Source organism: Micropterus dolomieu, linkage group LG20 (genome assembly GCF_021292245.1).
Source record: "Micropterus dolomieu isolate WLL.071019.BEF.003 ecotype Adirondacks linkage group LG20, ASM2129224v1, whole genome shotgun sequence".
Taxonomy (NCBI): domain Eukaryota; kingdom Metazoa; phylum Chordata; class Actinopteri; order Centrarchiformes; family Centrarchidae; genus Micropterus; species Micropterus dolomieu.
This window is the reverse complement of record NC_060169.1, coordinates 1,999,578-2,018,289: the sequence shown is the minus strand read 5'-3', so window position 1 is coordinate 2,018,289 and position 18,712 is coordinate 1,999,578. Positions and strand designations below refer to the sequence as shown.

At 45.9% G+C, this 18,712-nt stretch overlaps 1 protein-coding gene across 4 annotated transcripts in view; it reads right to left on the bottom strand.

Moving 5' to 3' along the window:
- fhod1 (formin homology 2 domain containing 1) overlaps positions 1-15,751 on the bottom strand; it is a 45,919-nt gene extending 30,168 nt beyond the window's left edge. For 2 of the 4 annotated variants that reach the window (XM_046032789.1, XM_046032790.1), the window contains exons 1-3: positions 15,463-15,751; positions 11,105-11,211; positions 7,274-7,338 (exon numbers count right to left, since the gene is read on the bottom strand). In XM_046032789.1, coding sequence (XP_045888745.1) covers positions 7,274-7,338; positions 11,105-11,211; positions 15,463-15,627 — 337 coding nt within the window. In that variant the 5' untranslated portion in view covers positions 15,628-15,751. The remainder of the gene's footprint in view (positions 1-7,273; positions 7,339-11,104; positions 11,212-15,462) is intronic. The other 2 variants (XM_046032791.1, XM_046032792.1) reach the window with 1 other exon arrangement.
- Between the last annotated feature and the right edge of the window lie 2,961 nt (positions 15,752-18,712).

The window sequence follows — 18,712 nt, the reverse complement described above, 5'->3', positions numbered from 1 at the left end:
ACATCAGCGTTCACATGGTGAACACTTTCAAGACAGGACAAAACGTTTTGAACATCAAACTTTGAAGAAGGCAGAAATATTTTATCTTTAGAAATAACGCCTCTGCAGCCACGAGGGGATAAGCGTCTTGCTCAGGGACATAATGGTGGACGGGGTCAGAGTGGGGAATTGAACCCGGCTCTCTCAAACCAAAAGGCATGTTTATCCACTGTTCCATCACCACCCAAAAATGATTTAATGATTAACCACGGTGGCGTTCCCGTTATTTTAGTCATCATTAACACAGTATCTCCGCCCTTACTCTCCTCTCTCCAGCACCAGCCAAAGCTACAGTCTCACAGACAATGACAACATGGCGGAGTGACAGCGTTCGTCCTCAGAGGACTCTGAAGCGTGGTCATATTTTGCTTTATATAGAAGAGCTGAGAGAACCAACACCCAGAATCCTCTTTACGCTAGGCAGGTTAGCGTTTAGCCATTTTCTTTTTAATGCACATTTGATCTGGTTTTCATTTGTTTGCATAAGATGTCGGCCGTTATTGTTAAAATGCGCACAGTGCTGCTGATTTTCAGCACATTTAAACATCTCTAGTTGTCACATTCTTGGAGGCTGCACAGACTTTTCATTTTACTTCTCCTCAGGTTTTGTGTCCAGCCTCATGTCTCAGCAGGGAGGTTAGAGAGCACTGATAACTGAAAGGATTTCATGGCGTTTTATCAGACGTCCTCTCGCCTCTTATTTGTCACGTCGTCAAGTCCGCCGGGGGTCCCGTTATGGCGTCTCTTCTCAGCAGCGATGATCCTGATCACGGCCCTTTGAAGGAGGATTTCACGGACTGGTGCAAGTCGCCAATGATTTAAATCTGGCATCAGCAGGTTGATCCGTAATGACAATAATCATTAGCTGCAATTAACAGAACAGTTCGAACTACGTCTGTTTTTACACTAATGCGTCAGGAATAATAATCTAATAGATAATAATATAACAGTCACAGGACACGGAGAACTTTTACTTTAGTAACTTTTTCAATGCAGTACTTTTACTTGTACCAGAGTATTTTTACAGTGTAGTATTAGTACTTTTACTTAAGTAAAGGATCTGAATACTTCATCCTGCGCTGGTTATCTGGGACTAACAGGATCAGGTCAGAGCGCCATGAGCTCCTCCCACCTTGAACTGATGCTAAGCTAACTGAGGTTCTGGATACAGGTGTTTTCTAAACACGGACTGCGAGTACTGCAGATCACATCTGGAGCCTTTAACGCAGTATTCTGGACATGTATTGGATCTGATTTGGTCACACCTGCTCCTCGCGGCCACCACGACATCCGAAGCCGACGTCAGTGGCGCCACACGATTGGCTTTCTCGTGGGAGGGGCGGGACATGTGCATACAGCCGCCATCTTTGGCATTACGGGCTTTCCCCACAGGATTCTTTAAAAGTGACGTGTCTCCTCCTTAAACCGTCTCTGGCTGACTCCAGGTCTTATTATACATCCATGGTTTATCCCACAGAGACAGGAAGTGACCCAGATAAACTTGGTGTGGTATTTCCTGTTAGTGCCAGTGCTGCTAACGGAGTCGGACTCTGGAGGAGGAGCTGAGAGGAGGACGGTCTGTGATGTCTCATATGTCTAATCACATGATGAGGATCGTGTTTGTGTGTCAGGTGATCAAGACCTTTAGAGGCGGTTACCTCAGAGCACACGTGGTCATGTTAAAAAACGTGAAGTTAACGCTTCAACGGCCAGCACACGCCAACGTACACTATCCCCGTCACACTGAGCAGTATCAAACTCTGTTACCCAGAGTTCACAGGTTCAACAGTTTTCTACCCAGATGTTTGTCTCCGGGCGGTGAACGAATCATTAGCATCGCTGTTAGCCAGTAATGTTGTTTACATTCCTGCCGTCTACAAAAAGCCAGAGACGCCGTGGGGTACGATTTATTCCTGTTGTGTTTTCTTGTGATTCACACGGTCTCTTCGGGATCATTAGATTAAGATTCAGTAATGAATAAAAGGCTGAGTGAGCTCGAGGAGGCCGAACCTCCTCCAGCTGCTATTATGAGAAACAGTCAGTCAGCAGGAGCCGTTTTATTCCATCAGCAGCACAAACTGACAAGGATCCCCTGAATGCACCACCAAATACAGCCGACCAGAGGCTGCTGCCACGGTGGTCTAATTTAACAGCCGACATCCTCTTACAGGAACATTATAGCAGCAAACTATCACCTGTGAACAGAGGTGATCACATGATCATGAGGAGACCCGGGGCCAAAAAAAGAGAGAAAGAGTTCGGCTGAATTATGGTCCAATTTAGAGGAACAGAGACCAGGAAGCTTTAGGGCGGGGCTACAAACTGATTGACAAGTCGTTACCATGGCGACATGTCAATCAGGATAGAGGCGACTCGTATCTGCTGCTCTGTGTACAGTCGGCTGGTCATTTTTCAGTAAGTACGTTTTGGTTTAAGCCTGTTTGTCGCAAAAAAAAAAAAAAAAATAAATAAATAAATCACAGTTAACGTGAATTACAGATGCACCTCGCTAACCAAGCTAGCTCGCCCAAATATGGTCACTTCTGGTTACAAAAAAACAAGATGGCGACGACCAAAAATGCCAAACTTGAGGCTTCATGACGGTCGGTGTGACGTCACGGCGGCAGACTGGGTCTGAGTGACAGCTGGATGTTCACGCCTGCTGAGAGTCTGAACAACAAACTGTCAGCACCAAACCTGCAGCAACAAAACATGGAAGGAAACGCACTCAGCGTCTGACTAATGATGTCATCACCGGCTGCCTTGCAACGCCACACACACACACACACACACGACGCTGTGTCAGCATGCGACACTCTTTTTTTAACCTCAATATTAATTCTATTTTAATTCTATTTTCTTGTTTAAGCTTCTAAAATGTGAAAGTTCTGCTTCTGGAAATGACGCCACAGATACTAGAGGGTGGATCAGTGTTTCCTGAAGCCTGAGAGGACGTCCTCAAACGTCTTGTTTTGTCCACAACCCAAAGAGATTCAGTTTGCTGCCACAGAGGAGGAAAGAAACCAGAAAATATTCACATTTCAGAAGCTGGAAAATTAGAACAACAAATTAGTTTAAACAAAGGCTCAAACTAATTAATCGATTATCCAAATAGATGCTCAATAATTTAATAGTTGCCAACTAATTGATTAATGGATTTCAGAGCTCGGCGCTCTGCAGGTAGACGACCCCGCAGAGCCAACGCCAACTGTCCCGCGTTCTTGTACCAAAACAAACATGGACGGCAGCCAGCTGTGGGCGTCTCCGCTTCACTGCAGCAGGGGCCCGGCCTTCATGCAGTGAGGAGCCGCAGAGTTCATGACATGACATCTTCCTTTTCTGGACTTGTTGCCACATGAAGGAAATAACGGTGAAATGCGCTTCTTCTTCCACAGAAGAAGAAAGAACAGGATGACGGTCGCTGCTGTCAGTCAGTCTGGTTTGTTGAACCCTGAAGGCGGCGCAGGAGAGAGAGAGAGAGCGCTCACAAAGTGAATTACAACACAGAGGACCGAGGGAGGCTGGGAAATTCCCTCTGGAGCAGGAAGGGCGGGGTCATGCCAGGCAATGTGGGGGGGGGGGGGGGGGGGGGGGGGGGGGGTTGTCAGCATGAACTCTGGGAAAGTTGAGTTTCCCAGGAAAGGTGAATTAGATGAACTGAAGTTACATCAACTGCAGGACAGATTTCCTTCCAGCGTCCTGACCGACCCCATTAGATCTTAGTGACTCTGATCTTTCCACCATCAGGACACCAGGACAGACTTTGCGTGTGCAGCTCCTCCGCTGCTGAGGCGCACTCATCAGGACGGTTTAACATGATAATAAGCAGAGTTATTGTGAACAAAGCTGTAAGCTGCAGGTCTGAACTCGCTCTGAGCTGCGGCTGGTTTCTGAGTCAGAGTGTGAAATACTCCGAGGGACAAATCAAACTGTTTAGCCTGTATGTGTTCGAACTGTTTAGCCTGTATGTGTTCGAACTGTTTAGCCTGTATGTGTTCACATTTAGTCAAACTGGCCCCATTAACAGCAGCTGCATCAGCCGTTAGCAGTTAGCATGGATGTACAGACAGCTATCACTGGACCACTGAAGGAAACGTGAAAACATGAAGACTCTCAGGCAGGTTCTGCAGCGTCTGTGTCTAAGCCCAGTGGATGGTGATGACATGTTGTTTAAAATTACACTGAATAATAAAAACACTGCACGAGCCGTGTGCTGCAGCTGCAAATCTACTAACTAACTAAATAACTAACTTCCTGGTGTGGTTACAGCACCTGCATGCACCTGCCCGCCCCCCCCCAAAGCGGAAAACAGGTCCCCGTGACATCTGTGAATCTCCCAAAACCAAGACCAGACCTGCATCAGGATCAGCCGATTGAGCCACAGAAGACATTTATTAAGTTTTTGCAGCTGACGTGGGGAAATGGTCGTCAAGCTACTTGGATCAATGTGGACGATATTCAGGTGACGGTTAATCTTAGAGCTGAAACGACCAATTTAGTACTATTAGTAGTATTTAGCACTAATCAGTCCTGATATCTCTCCGTGCTCCATTTTGTTCTCAGGACTGTTAATTAATATTCACTAAAAAAGGAACTAAATGAAGAGGGAAAATAAAGTTAGCGAGCTTAATGGTCGGCCAGCACAACGTTAGCTTAGCTCAGTTGCTAATGTGCCGCTAAGCGTCTACAGTGTGTTAAAGCTGCTTCAGCTGCTTCTTCACCGATATCAGACATGAAAACTTGTGTGTCCACCCTATAAAATATTAAAACACTTGACAGGAGGTTACGCGTTTAAGGACTAAAAAAAAGTAACTTAATTTGCATATTTATTTATTTATTTATAGTAGAGAACTCAAATTGTGGATCACTTTGTTTGTAGGCTTCTTTCAATCAGAGAAACTGAAAAATATCTGCCTTTAAGCGAGGCGGGGGTCTGACAAGGGTCAACTTTTGGACTTTGTCTTCTGACATTCTGGTTAATCAGTCCTCAGTCTCATTAACATGCAGGAAGAAATGTATTCCAGTTGAAAGGGATTGATCGCTCTGTTTCACGTCCTGTCAAAAAGATTTCTTCTTACAGCGTTTTAAAAAAAACAAAAAAAAACAAACAACTGAAGCCTCTGAGGCTGTAACTTGGATCTCTGCTGTGAACAGGAACACCACAGGCTGAAAATAAAAACCCTGGAACCCGACTGGAGGTTTGGTCTGCTGGGGTCAAAAACAGCAGCAAGGAAACAGAGAGAAACTGCGGTTACCACACCGCCACAGAGAGGAGAGCTGACCTGAGCTCTGTTCATTCTGACTGTGTGACCAGGACTGAAGAGGACCACAGATCAGGCTGGACCTGTTTAACAGGATCAACATGTACTACAAGCCCAAATTAGCTACCATGTCTTTATTTTGAAATTCAGGCTGCACGCATCCTGACAGCGTGGCAACACCACCAGCTGTAGGTCACAGTCCAGGAGCCAATCATCAATAAGCTAAACGTGTCAGGAATGTGGATCCAGGAGGGCAAACACTGAGGGGCCAGCCTCCAACCGAGCAGTAAAATAATTAGCACGACTGCAGCTACAGTGCGTAAGATTCATTTAACAAATGATCCAACATGAAGTAGTAACAGCAGCACGCTAACCAGCCAGCCGGCCGGCCCGTCCTGCAGTACCACTTTGTACCTGCACAGGTGACCGTCCGACAGCTCACCTGCCCTGTAGCTTCAGCTGAGATGTTTGTGAGCGGCGAGTTTGCTGCGTTACACAAACTCTGAGCTTTTTTAGTCTCACAAAATGTCAATAAAAAGGAGATATTCTTACACATGTTCACCTTCCTAAAGAGAAAAACAGCATTCAGGTTTCTTTTTCATGAGCTAATCGCCTCGTTAACTCATCGCAAAACACAGAAACTAAATACAACTCCCCAAAACCATCTTTTTCCAGTCTTTCTATGGTTCCAACAGTCACCAGCTCTGGTTTGGTGGAAATAAACTCTTGATAGAGCGAGTTAGAGCTCTCTGATGGCCGGCCTCCCTCTGCTCAGACCTTAACTCAGGGTTAACTCGGACGGCCGCTGCTGTTAAAGCCACTCCTCCTACTATTCTCTGACATTACAGTCAGACATTTATGAGAGAAAGTTTGTTTTTTTTTCCTGTCAAAGAACCACGTCGCTTCATTTTGCACAGCTGCAACGTCACACCACAGACGCTGCGGCTGTGTATGAAGCCTGCAGTGGAAAATTAGATTCCACTTCTAAAATCAGATTTAACAGTGAGGAAACACTCGAGATTTCCGCCCACGTCACCAGATCATCATACACACTGGGACTTCAGAGACTTCGCTGTGAATCGGGTGAATTCACAAGAAGTTTAGATTTTTTGTGACTTTAATTTCAGGGAATTGCTGAGTTTTGTTCTTCACTTTCATCTCAGATTATTCATAAAAACAGCTTGCAAATGTTTTACGAGGAAGGAAATACGCTCAGATCAGAGCTCAGCGACCTCAGTAATGATAATGATGTGCTATTACTGACAGTGATTCTGTTTATTACAACTCTGTCCACAGCTTCTGTTCATCTCCTACAGGGGTCAGTGTCCAGGAAACCACAACTCCCAGACTGCATTTCACCTACATGGCAGACAAAGACAGAGCAGGAGACCTTCTGCCAACCTGAAGTCTAGAGATCTGCAGGGTCAACTTTACAAGGCTCGCTGCAGGTCCACTGGAACTCTGCTAGCACTTCATAGGCTAAAGCTGTGGTTCCCAAAGGGCCCTCTCGCTAAAGCTGAGGGGCCGCAAGATCAAAAACTACTCTGTTACAGAAAAAAAGGTGACTTTCTCCCATGGATTGCCTTTTTTTCTTGCAAATTACAGCAAATTTTCACCTCTAAAAGATATCGTTTGGACGTCGCCTCATTTTCAGGCGTCTGAAGAGAAACACCGTCACGGCTTCTGGGTCAGACGGAGCCGATTCACACCTGCAGTGATCGCAACACGACGCTATGACATCTGTGGGAACGTTCTGCTGGCTTTGTTCTGCGTGCGCTGAATAAAAATGCAGACTGAGAGTTTGAGCAGCAGAGTCAGAGAGAGGAAATCCTCTCAGCTGACTGAGGAACACGTCACTGTGGTGAAGCTTCTCCTGACCGCGAGTTTCCCCTGAGTCATCACTCCTCTGCTGCAGGAGAGGACGGAGGGAGCCGTGGAAAGAAAGAGTAAGAGGACAGGGAGGAGGTAATTACCCAGGACGGAGTGCACTCGGACCGAGAGCTGAGTCCTCAGGATCAGGAGGGGCTTCTTCCCTTTTCTGTGGAAGCAGAGAGAGAGTTAGAGCTGTTCAGACAAACATTTATTTATTTCTCTTCACAGTGACACCGGAAGCTGAGCGGTACAACAGTCACTGAACCCTCTGGACTTCCTGCTGGACTCCAACATCAGACAAACCCTGTCGCTGCATCTGAAGGCCGATTGTTTGGTCTCAGTATGATGATTCATTACACAGTTAACAGAGATAACATTTTTGTTTGAATCCTGCCACAACAGACACGCAGTACTTTAAAACAATAAACAGAATATTACAGGAAACAGTGCAGCGGGGACCGGGAGGGGCGGGGTGCGACCTCCGGGGCTGAAACATGAGGCCTATCAGGAAGTTCCAAAAACTGCAGATCCTTGAACAAAGTCTGGCTCCAATCCCGAGCCAGTCCCCCCCCCCCCCCCCCCCCCCCCCCCCCCCCCCCCCCGTGTTCAGATGCCCGACCTAACAGCAGAAATAACCATCTTTACAGTCCGGGATAAAACACGCTCTCATCTCTGCAGCTAAATGCATGACCGTGACATGTGGGCGCCCTCTCAGGTGGCGTGCTGGTAGGTAGTTCGGCAGCCAGGCTTTATTCGGCCTCAGCGGCCCTGGATTAGCCAGTCACCCTAACCCTAACCCGGGGCCACGGGAGCAGGAACCCTCACTTCCTGTGGCTGAGACAGAACGCACCATTTAATGTTGGAAAACTTCCCTGGGGGGTGAATACCTGAGAGAGGGAGAACAGGGGTGAGGTAGTGACTGTCCTCTCAGCTGCTTCACAGTGTAATTAGTGAGCAGGGTGATTACGAGTGGATTCTGCTGCTTGTGTTAGAATGTCTGACACCTCAATGACAGGACGTCCACTTCCTGTGGACGTCCACTTCCTGTGGCCGAACCCTCCCACCCCCCAACACAAACTGTTTCAGACGCTCCCCTGCGGTCAACTACTATTTTAATGCACATGAAAATACTTTTAAATATTCTGTCAACTTCAGATTTTTAGAAAACTTTATAGGTTTGCGTTTGTCACTGTTGGGCAGCTAGTCGCCAAAACAAATCTCGTGTACGTGTAAAAACAACTTCGATCAGATTCAGATGCGAGACGGTTACTGTGGCAGCGTGTTAGCAGCTTTGACAGACCGATCTGAAGAATCATCTCTGACTCACCGCTGACTAAAACCAAGCGGGAAGCTTCCGGTCTGAGACGCGAAGCCAACGCGGAAGCACCTTAAAGCTGCGTCCTCTCCAGCAGCCAGCAGGGGGCGACTCCACCGGCTGCAGAAAGAAATGTTTCTACTCGTCAGCTGATTTATTCCCTCAGTAAACACTTTCCTGATGAGTTTCTGGTCTCAGTCGCTAGTTTCAAGTCTTCTTCAACACAGCATGATGTTCATTTAGTAAATTATGGTCCCATTTAGAGGAACAGAGACCAGGAAGCAGGGGAGGCTTTAGGGCGGGGCTACTGTGTACATTTAACCAGCGCCACTGAAAAAGCTTATCAGGAGTCAGCTGTTCACTTTCTCTGGTGAGCACATAGATAAAATGATCAGCTCTATTAAAATGACAGTAAATTACAGATACACCTAGCTAAGCAAGCTAGCTAGCTAGCTCCACACACGGCCGTTAGCTGGGTTTTTAGTAGATAGAGTGAGGGCTGAATAATCAACGATGATGATAAGAGTTTCACAGCGACCTCACAACATCTCTGCAGCATGGACGCACGTATCCGAGTTTCCTGTTAGAAGGACTCAACGTTCTCTTCAGGGAGAGACGAGTGTAGCTGCTCTGAGCTGATCCCAGAACAGCTCAGCTTCCATATAAACCTACAGACTGTGGCCTGCTGGGATCAGAGTACGGAAAGAACGACAGCACGGAGGTATGGAAAGAATGAGAGACAGACAGGAGGAGGGGCATAAAGAGAAAGTAAGGGAAACCAGAGTTTGTTTGTTTGTTTAAGGCTAAAAAAAGAACAATTATGAGATTGTTTTTAGGCTTTGTGGCGCGCACACACACACACACACACACACACACACAGAGAACCTGATGTGCATGAGTCCTTCTGCAGCAGCATGATCGTCTAACAAGCTGCATTCAAGCCAAATGTAGGTTTGAATGTGCTGCATGGATCTGGATGTGGAGAGGACTGACTGGAGAGTCCAGGGCAGGACAGACAGACGGACCAATCACGTCCTCTCACACAGACCTGCATCCATGTTTTGTCCATCTTTTCCCACCGATGCCTCTCTGTGAGCAGGCTTTAGTCAGAGCAGCTCAGCCTGAAGTCCACATCCCAGAGGAGTCCTGTTCTCCAGATGCAAATATAGCAGAGAGCGAGCGAGAACCATTTCTGCCATAATCTGAATAAACGCGCTGCTTCAGTTTCAGACGAGCAGGACAGGAGGTTCCTCTGAAGCTTCTCGGGATCTGATTTATTGCCAAGTTGTTTTTATTCACATGGAGGAATTTGTTTTGGCGACCAGCTGCTCAACAACAGCAAAAATAAACCTACAAAGACTTCTAAAAGAATGAAGTTGACAGAATATACACAAGTATTTACATGTGCAATAACAGAATCAGGTCTGAACAGGTGTCAGTGGGGGGTCCCGGTCTTGTTGAAGAGGCTGCAGACAGGAAGAACTGTTCCCGGGGCATGAGCTTTCTGTCCCGATGGACCGCAGGGGAGAGTCTGAAACAGTTTGAGTCCGGGGTGGGCCACACAGGCCCGTCCACGCTACTCTGTTTTACTTTAAAAACGAAGACGTTCTCCGTCCACAGCAGCGTTTTAGCTGCGCATCACAGCTGATCTCCGTCTGTACTAAAACGACTGAGAACGCACATCTAGTGGCCGTTCAGGTACACTGGGCGTGTGTGTAAACATGAAGCAGATTGTTTATTCCGTAGTTACAGAAAATCTGGAGAAAGAATAAAAAAGAACAACGAAGAACCTGATCTTATTTGCATGGACCAATAACGAGCCGTAACACGGGGAGGTAAAAGCGGCGGGAGACAGACTGGGAGTCGTCGCAAAGTAAATACGGCGACACGCACAGTGTTTTAGTGTTATTTACACAGTACAGAGTATTTTGATAAAAAGACCAAGTCAAAATATCACCAGCTTCGTGTTTCTGCCCGTCTTCACTAAAACGCTACACGTAGTTTTAAAAACGAAACACGGGGTCGGCAGCGTTTCCAAACTTCCCCGTTTTAAGTCTCTTTTGCTGCGTGAATAACGCTGCAGTCTGAACTCGTCCCTGGCAGACAGGAGTTCTGGAGAATCTCCTGACTTGTAAATACTGCAGATCATTTGTTTTGTACGTGTTGACGTCTCAGAGACGAACCTCCTTGGTCACATGTCGTACACAAAGTACTGTCCAGCTGCTGTCTGTGGACATGTTGCTTCTGTCTTCTGTCTGTGTGGATACTAACCTGGCTAGTTGGAAACAACGGCAGGCTGAGCGAGGTTTTCACAACGGTTAACTGGAACGCACCACAAGATGCCAAGAAAGAAATCCAGAGGGTCAGTAGGAGCAGGGGTGCGGACAAAGGAACGAGCCAACCAGTTAAACCAGTTTTTCCAACACAGGACTAACCCTCCTCCACCTCCTCATGAGGCCGCACCTCGGCACATACCTCCCTGTGATAGCACAGGACCACCGAACAGAACAAACAGTCCCTCCCTGTCCCTGCTACTACAATCAATACATCTCATCTTAACACCATGACGGGTGAGGCGGAGCGAACAGAGACAGAGGACAGGTGAAGGCGTTCTTACGTCACGTCTTCATAGAAGCCCTCCAGCTCGTCCCTCTGCTCGGCCAGAGACGAGTCCAGGTCCAGGTAGTTCCCATGAGGAGACAACTGAAGGGTGCACTCCTCCAGCTGAGGCGACAGACAGAGACAGAGAGACACAGGTTAAAATTCAACTTTGTGCGTTAGTGTCTTCTATAAGCCTGCAGCAGTGAACCGGTCATCGTCTGACTCAGTGAAATAAAACCACCGACAACAATGCAAGAAAATAAAGATGACTAAATTAGTTATTCTTAGAGCTCCGCACTGCTGATTACTGCACCACCCTGTGACTCAAAACACTTCTCAGCATGTAAAGAAATGACTGGATGTAAAGTAAAAGAACAAAACACACAAACAGATTCTATGAGTTTAGATCAGAAGTGAACATTTAGGAGACTCATTACATACATTTTGTCCCACATGATCTTGAGTTGTGTTAATCAAACACAGCCACTGTGCGTCATTCATACTGGTGGGAACATCTACAGCAGCGGGAGTCGAGGTGCGAGCCACCTCACCTCACTCCGTCTCTGCGCTGTGGCCGCGGCTTCATCCTGCCGTCACGCCACTTCATTTATCTCACAGCAGACTGATACTCATTATCTATCAGAGACAACGCCCTGCACGAGGCGATTTAAAAGCCGTCCATCACGGATTCCACAGCCCAAAACCCAAACAGAATCACGTCACCGACGAAGAAAAGCAGCACATCGTCCTGCTGAGAAGATGCAACCAAACACCCGTGACTCAAAATGACGAACGGAATAAATATCACACTAATAATCAATCGACCGATGGTTGCTGCTCTGTTTATATGATGATCCTAATATTTTTATCCTTCATCACTTTGTTTACGTGGATCAGTTCTGATGAGGCTGGTGGTTACAGCTGATGATCTGCAGAGGAATCAATAACTGGTAAAGTCTTGTGATTTTTTTAAAATCACCTTTTCTTATCCTGCTTTTCAGCAGAGACGATCAGCAGGACAAACAGCAGGACGTCTGTTCTGAAAAGCAGGATCTGTGGTGTCTTTCATTCACGTTCTGATGAACTGGAACACGCCCGCCTCGTGGACGTTCATCAGCAACTCCACCTGATCTAATCTCTGCACTCTGGTCTTGAACCCTGCTCTGCAGCAGACACCACGGCAGTAAACACAGGCCGTGTTGTGAAAGTGGAGTTCAGGTCAGAACACTTTCTGTCTATTTATATCCGGGCAGGCCGGGCGTCTCGTAGCTGCGTACAGTGAGTCATGTTCAGGTATGAAGCTGGAATCAAGGGCAGAAAACTATTAGGTCTGATTCTGACCTGCTGAACACGCTGCAGACTCTGAACCTGCAGAGCCGCATTCTTCTGCAGCAGCAACACGACACGAACACAGATCCTCATCTATTCTCTGTACGCTCAGACCACAGGGCCTCACATCACATCAGTATTTTAAAGTCATGCGAGACCTTTGAGTGGAGGGCATCTGGAGCTTTCTCTGAAAGATTTCAACAGAGAGCTCCAACGTTGCTGCGTCTGCAGCCTAAATCCTGCCAAGCACTGAAGTCAGCAGTGAATCAGATATTCCTGATTTAACTTCAGTGATGCAAGAGGAAGATATTTCACCACACTGAACATACTTGTGACAAGCGAAAGTACAAATATGTACTGGTATCAAAATGAACGTCAAGTACCAAGAGTAAAATGACTCCTTATGCAGAATGGCCCATTTGAGAATCTATAAGTTCTTATAGGGACTGAAACAGTCTCAGTTCGCACCCTTTCATCCTTAAAACTTGCTATCCTGAGAGCATCAGCTCACACTGACCGCATGGCAGAATGCAGAACTCTGCGAGGACCCAGCGGTCGCAACTGTAAGAGTTTGTTCAGTTTTATTAATTCATTTCTAATAAAACTGAACTGAGGTCAAGTGAGCAAACAGATGTTTTGGTGGTGAGAATGGCGGTCAATGATACGCCTGGTTATAAGTCACGAAGAAGACAAAGGAAAAGACGAAGGACAAGATTCACAACCGCCATGTTCAACTGGAGATAACACTACCCTACACACACACACACACACACACACACACAAACACACAGTACATACTAACATGAAGTATACAGAAATATATTTTCCAGCCTTCATGCTAAGCTACACTAAACTGGTCCTGGACCCACACAGGTGAAACTCTGAAGGCAGAACAAGAGGATTTACAAAACCAGTTTCTGGCAAGTTACCGTGTCGCCTGCTTATTTCAGTGGACAAGCTGCTAGAAGTCAATATTTTAGGTCTACACTTAGAAATCTGAGCTTTAGCTGATTTTACATTTTTATAACAGGTAACTGGATCTGAGCTGTCAGTCCAGACTCAGGCAAGTGAACTACCACATGTTCAAACTTTGTGAAAACAAAATGACTCAGAAGCAAAGTGCAAATATCCACTGAAGTCTTGATTCTTAATCTTTCAGTAGAGGCTAGCAGTTTCCCCCTGCTTCCAGTCTTTGTGCTAGGCTAAACATCTCTCCGTCCTAGAGAAGCCAACAATGAGTGTGTAAAATTTAAAACATCATCATCAAGCCGTTTTCCTGCTGCGTTCACATGCGGGGAAGGAAAAGCCTGTTCAGTTCTTATCAACGCACTCTGTTAGTATTACATCCGTCCATCCAGCTTATCTCCTGTTTACAGGTCCCACCCTCTTCCTCCACAATCACTGGCCTGCAGGAGGAGGAGGAGGAGGACTGGCTCAGAAACACCGGGAGCAGCAGAAATCCTGTAATGTTTGGTTTCACGTTGGAGAACACAAATGTGTGTATCGGTCAGATCACCTCACTCCGTCTCGGCTTGCAGGTCAAGCCCAAGGGCATGATGGGAACAATTAGGGGGTCACAGTGGAGGAATGTAATCTAGTGGGACTGGCGTTCTCTGGTCTTTATCTGATCCTTATCGGATCCTGGAGATTCCACTGGGGCGCCGAACGCCTCGCAGCAGGCCGGAGTCTTCCGTGTAGCTCGACACGATGGTCGTAAAGCTCTGAGCGGAGACACGGGTCATGAGTAAAAGGTCACGCTGGGGTGCAGCAGGCTCGGGCTGAAGCTGCAGAATGAACTGAAGACAGCAGCCTCTGGGACGGCTGAGGAATGAGTGCTAGAAAGGAAAACTGGCTGATCTCTAACTGTGGTGAGACTTCATGCAGAGTCAGTCTGTGAAGCAACAAGCTGCACTCACTTCCTGTTTGGAAGACTGCACTCAAAAAACAGCCATCTTACAGGAAACTGGGCCACAGAGGTGATCCTCCTTTTTCCAGGCAGATTCATCAAACTCACATTTCTAACTTTGGTCACAGTGACGTCACTCTGATGAGGCAGAGCTGCGAGCCTGGCAGAGTTCAGGTCAAACCATGTGAGGACTTGAACTTCCTCCTCCAGCAGCTTCAGAGCAACACGAGGCTTCATGGTGAGGCGTGTTTGTGTCACCTGGTGAAGGTGTTCTCTCTCTGCGAGCTCTGCGTTTGGTCTCCACCGGCTCCTGAGGGAAACATCTTGCTGCTCCACCACGTTCACCAGCTGAGTCTGTTTGAGTGCGAACCAGAAGAGGAAAGCTGCAGCCGGACAGATAACCAGCGAGCTCGGTGAAGACGAGAAGCTGCAGCTTTTCTAGCAGAGCCTCCAACACGCTGTCACTTTGTTTTAATCTTCATAAGGCAGGCGTGCAGCTGACAGCACAGAGTCCACAGTCCCGCTGCTCAGTTGTGAAGCGTCCAGAGTCCCCACGGTCCAAAACTAAATGTGAAGCAGCAGCCTTCAGTTTCTCTGCACCTCCATGTGACAGATGATGCACATATCTGATGCTTTAATGTTAAACCCTGTTCATGTTGGAGTCCTGACATAAATGGTGGACTAGAGACCAAGTGAAGAGCAGTGATCCCTGAGTTGACTTCCCCAGAAAAAGAAAGAAATAAGACATGCTGAAGAGATCTGATCATTTAAAAATGGTGTTTTTAATGAGCATCAGCAGCTACTTGCTCACAACTGATCAATCAACCAAAGTGGATCTGATAAAGTCGGCAACAAGTAGCACCTGGTGGTGGTGCTACTTGCAGTAATAACTGCTTGTATTAACTACATCTGTTGCAGAAATAAAAGCTGAATGCACCCCAAACCTTTTAAAAAGACTTTCTCCACATGGACAAATTCATTCGCCTGATTTTTAAACAGAGTTTGGCGTCTCACCCTGCGCTTCAGATCAAACTATGATCCCATTTTAACATGATCTACATGTGAGTTAGTCCCGGTTCGTTTCACCCCGCGGACCGGAGCCTGTCCCGGCAGGTAGCCCAGGTAAGGTAGTGACCCACCTTGAGCGGCGCCTCCAGCAGCTTGTGTATCCCGGCGATCTGCTCACTGAGCGGCAGGTTCTCCTCCACGCTCACCGTCGGAGGTCTCCGAGGTTCGGGAAAGTTTGTGCAGATAAACGGATCCGAGTCCTCCAGGTACTGGACCCGGCAAACGATGGACGCCATGGCCGTGTGACCGCAACCCGACTGCGGCTGAAGGTGCGCGTGGGACTCGGTGCGGACTCACCGGAGCAGCTTTTCAAATGAAGCGAACCCGGTCCTCGCTGCGCGGCCACCGGTGAAGCTGCTGCGGACACACACACACCTACATCCGGTGTCACCTTCAAAATAAAGGCAGTTGGGGGGTTTTGCGGCAACTTAATGACAGAATATAATAAAAACATTAACACTTTCAGTCTACTCAGGATGATGCTCTTTATAATATCTGTGCAGTAAACCTTAGGAATACATGTCCACTACCACGTGACCTCCAGTTAATGATGATGATGATGATGAAAACCACCAACCTTTTGACTGTTACTTCATTTGTATTCCTCCAATATTTGTACATTAACTGGTTTATGTTTTATTTACTAATAATTTAAATGTATGTGATGCTTAATTTATATCTGCTGTAATTTTATACAGACTTGTTTTATGTTTCTTTCGCTGCACACCACTAAGTTACCTACAGGGTTGCTGTAAAGCACTTTGTTTCCTGTATTGAATGCCATACAAACACAGCTATTATTATTATCAGTAGTACTAGCAGTATATGCACGAGCAATGGGGGATTTGTTTTTCAGATTTGGGGCCTGGACTGAAACTGTCCGTAAAATAAACTCAAACAGAACAGAGCACACGGCATCAGACAGCTGGGCATTCAGATGGTTCCCTGTTAGTTTAACCACAAACAGGGTCGATCCTGACACTGACGTTTTATGGTTTTCTACAATCTGAGAAGAGACTAAATTTTACAATTAAAAACGTACACGTGATGGCTATTTAATGTGCTGATTCCAGGAACAATATAATGAATAAAAAACTGTATCCTGGCAGTGTGCACATGGTTTTAAACAACATGTAGACATTCATGTTGGGAAATAAAATGTATAGAAAAGATAACTGAATATTTAACCAGGATCTAGTTTTTGGGTTCATGTCACAATTATCGATCAATAAAGACAAAAAAAAGAAGTTCATAAAATTTACATTAAATGCTTTTACATTTCAAGAACGAGCAGATCTGACCTGCACCAGCTGCTGTGTTACTGACATGATCACCTTTCAGTCTCTCCTGTTGTTCAGGGAGATCTGATACCGCTGCAAATTATTTTAATGGCATTACCTGTGCAGGTTATCCAATCCATTTTATTTATATAGCACATTTTATAAAAAACAAAGATTTACAAAATGCTGGACAAGAAATAACACATATAAAACACATAAAACAACATAAGACCACACAGTTCTCATGCTGGGATAAAAGACAGGGAACACAAGTGAGCTTTAAAACGGGAATTAAAACATTCGAGGGAAGCTGTGGAGGGAGCTCATTCCAAAGTTTAGGGGCTGCTGCTGGAAAAGCGCGGTCGCCACCCGGGTTTCTAACCTGTTTTTCGGAGCGACGAGCCGAAGTTGATCAGTAGACCTAAGTCACCGTTAGGGGGTGCATACTTGTAAGAGGTGTGAGATGTAGCGAGGTGCCAACCCATTCAGTGATTTAAAAACAAACAATAGGATCTTAAAGTGTATTCTAAAATGGAGCGGGAGCCAGTGTAGCGAGGCCAGGACTGGTGAGATGTGTTCATGCTTGCGAGTTCCAGCTAAAAGACGAGTGGCTGAGTTTTGTACAAACTGTAAGCATGAGAGAGAGGTTTGGTTAACGATGTAAAGTGCATTACAGTAGTCCAGACGGGTTGAGATAAAAGCATGAATCACATGTTCAAAGCGCTAACGAGATAAAACAGGTTTGATTTTAGATTTAGGATTTAACAATATTATTTATCTGTTTATCAAGTTTAAAACCATTGTCTATTTTGACACCCAGATTTGTCAGGATGGGTTTCGCATCTTGCCCAGGTCAACCGGCCGACTGGGTCCAAACACAATGACCTCAGTTTTATCTTCATTAAGATTTAAAAAGTTAGAAGCCATCCAGGCCTTAATATCTTTTAAACACTCTAGTAGAGGTGTGAGGGAGTTGTTTTCACCTCTTTTGAGGGGCAGATATATTTGAGAGTCGTCCGCATAGAAGTGGTACAAGATGCCATGTTTTCTAATTATGTTTCCTTGGGGGAGGAGATACAGGGAAAAGAGAGGTGGTCCAAGTATTGAGCCCTGTGGAACACCACAAAGAAGGGGGACAGTAGATGAACCAAAGTCCCCAAGCTTTACTGAAAAGCATCTCCCAGATAAATAGGATTTAAACCACTGATACCAACACAGTGCTCTAGACGAGAGATAAGAACCACATGGTCAGCTGTATCAAATACAGCAGTGAGGTCTAAAAGCACTAGTATGGCAGAATTACCAGAGTCTGTGGTTAATTAGAGGTCATTAAATAATCATAAAAATATCAAGCCTGAGTTTACCTGCATGTAATGAATGCAGCCAATCATAAAGCCAATCAAGTCCTGAAAGGTGCAACACAGAAAATCACACAGTCAGTCTGTAAACATTCACCAATATACAGTAGATATGGTGCATTTATTAAAAGGTGAACATACAGCTTTATTTTACTTCCCATGCTCCCTGTTGTAGATCATGTAGATAGTGTTGTTTACTTATTTATACTTAACACTCGCTTTTATACTTTATATCTCCCTGTGTGGGATCAGTAAAGTTTAAAATAAATGACATGTTGTGGCTTTTAAGGTATTTAAAGTATTTTTTAAAATACACAGTGAACAATGAATATCTATCCAGACAAAATACCACGAGGAAACCATTAATAAACATTCTGACTAAAATGTTATACCTTTATTTTGAAGGAATCTCTGGTTTGGTGAACTTGCTGGTGGACGGCCCACTAGTGATGTCATTCAAGTCCAGCATGGTAATCCATTGAGCAACAGCAGTATGACATCATGACCAGAGTGCTTTGTGTCAGCCAATAACAACATATCGTCCAGTGTTGTGGTGGAGCAGCGTCCTCTGGCGGCCGAAGCTCTGCAGTGCAAAGATCCACCGAGAAGGAGGTAAGGAAGGAAAAGAGGAGGTAAGGAAGGAAAGGATGGGGTAAGGAAGGAAAGGAGGGGTAAGGAAGGAA